Below are 1588 nucleotides of genomic sequence, written 5' to 3'. Positions count from 1 at the left end.
GCGTGGCTTGAAAGGATGACGTTGGGTCCCATTGTGCGTGGCTTTGGGGGGCGGGGCATGCTGGCTTCGGAAGCAGGCTGGCCTGCTGCTCAGGCGTATGGCCAGCCTGGGCGGTCGGCCAGTCCTGCGGCACATGCGCACGTGTGACACCCGTGGGGTGGACAGTGGTGCTGGGAAATGCAGAGAAACAGACGCAGGTCTTGATCCGATGGAGGGACGGAGATGGGTCTGCGAGCCCGTCAGGCCCACGAAGGGCCCGGTCTGCCGGGGTGACCAGCAGGAAGAGGCCAGCTCGGGTGGCGGGAGCTTTTTGGGCAGCTGAGTGAACCCCGAGTGCCCTTCAGATGGAGATGCCCTTTGGGGAGAGTGAGCCCAGAGGCAGGCGGGGGCCCTGGGCCAGGTGGAGGAGGCGGTGGCCTTCTCCTGGCAGAAATCTCGAAGGGTTGGTCCTGGCGCATCCGTGCCGACTGAGCCACGGGTCCTGCAGGCGCTCAGGTGCGAACGTGGTGTGGATGGGACCTTTAGAGGCCTTCTGAGGCTGGGGGTCCTGAGTGCGGGTTTGCAGCACGGACCCCCAGCTCTGAGCACCCTGTGGGCACCGTCTTCCTCACGGGCGAGGAGCGAGTAGGTGGAGGGTCAGGACTGAGGCGAACATGCAGGAGCTTAATCTTTCAAAGTGCAAGTTTAAGGGGCCCGCCCGGGTGTGGCGGGAGGCCGTCGGGCACGGTCTGGGGCTGGAAAGAGGGCTGAGCTCGGAGCAGGATTCTGGGAGCCATCCCGGGAGCGGGCGAGGGCAGGAGGAAGGGCCGAGCCCAAGGGGCTGACAGTCTGCAGGGGGACTGCCGAGGAGCGGCAGGGAGCGAGCGCGTGTGGGCGTGCTCCCCGACTGGGACTTCTCTCGACGCTGCTCACGGGGTGGTGTCGCCCAGTCTTTATGGCCATGACTTTTTACGTGAGGAGAAATAGCCCAGGTTCATCGTCCGCGAGGTCCAAACTGCTGGATTTTGAAGGTTTTAGAAAAGGTTTCATACAACCGAAGAAGCGGGTCCCTCCGTGCATGATGCACGGGCCTTATGGCTCTGCAGTGACCGGAGCTTGGTCTCGGTCCCTACCGAGTATCAAATTTTTTTTTCTAAATATAACGATTACCGACTGAATTTAAATCACATAGCATAAACGTAAGTACTGACTTCAGAGTGTATTTCGTGACTGAAAATGCTGTCATTACGTAAATCCTGTTAAGCGTCAAGGGCTGTATTGGTGACATGTGGATAGGGTTTGACCAATACACAGCCCTTCTCTGCCCTGCCGTCCCCACCAGCCTGTGTGGGGACGTGGGGACTTTCTGGGGGCCCAGAGGGCCTTGGCACTCGGTCTGTGGTGCCTTCTTTATATCCTGCACTCCCCCCTTGATGGGGTGGCTCGAGGCCTGGGAGGGAGTAGTTTGCCACTGTAGTCGGGGACGGAGCTCGAGTTTAAAGTCAAGCGTGTCCCTCATGGTACCAGGCCTTGTTCAGCAGGGACGAGGCGCGGCATCCACGTTGACAGCTGCAGGCCCAGGCTCTGAGCGGGTCCGTGACGCGGCCCC

General features: G+C 60.9%; 1 protein-coding gene across 1 annotated transcript in view; it reads left to right on the top strand.

The window, feature by feature from the left end:
- The first annotated feature begins 653 nt into the window (after positions 1-653).
- LOC105307747 (DENN domain-containing protein 3-like) overlaps positions 654-1588 on the top strand; it is a 35579-nt gene continuing 34644 nt past the window's right edge. The window contains exon 1 of the mRNA XM_023524976.1: positions 654-726. Within this exon, the coding sequence (XP_023380744.1) occupies positions 654-726 (73 nt within the window). The remainder of the gene's footprint in view (positions 727-1588) is intronic.

This window comes from Pteropus vampyrus, unplaced genomic scaffold (genome assembly GCF_000151845.1).
Source record: "Pteropus vampyrus isolate Shadow unplaced genomic scaffold, Pvam_2.0 Scaffold514, whole genome shotgun sequence".
Lineage (NCBI taxonomy): Eukaryota > Metazoa > Chordata > Mammalia > Chiroptera > Pteropodidae > Pteropus > Pteropus vampyrus.
The sequence above is the reverse complement of the archived record's forward strand: the minus strand, read 5'-3'. Positions and strand labels throughout refer to the sequence as shown.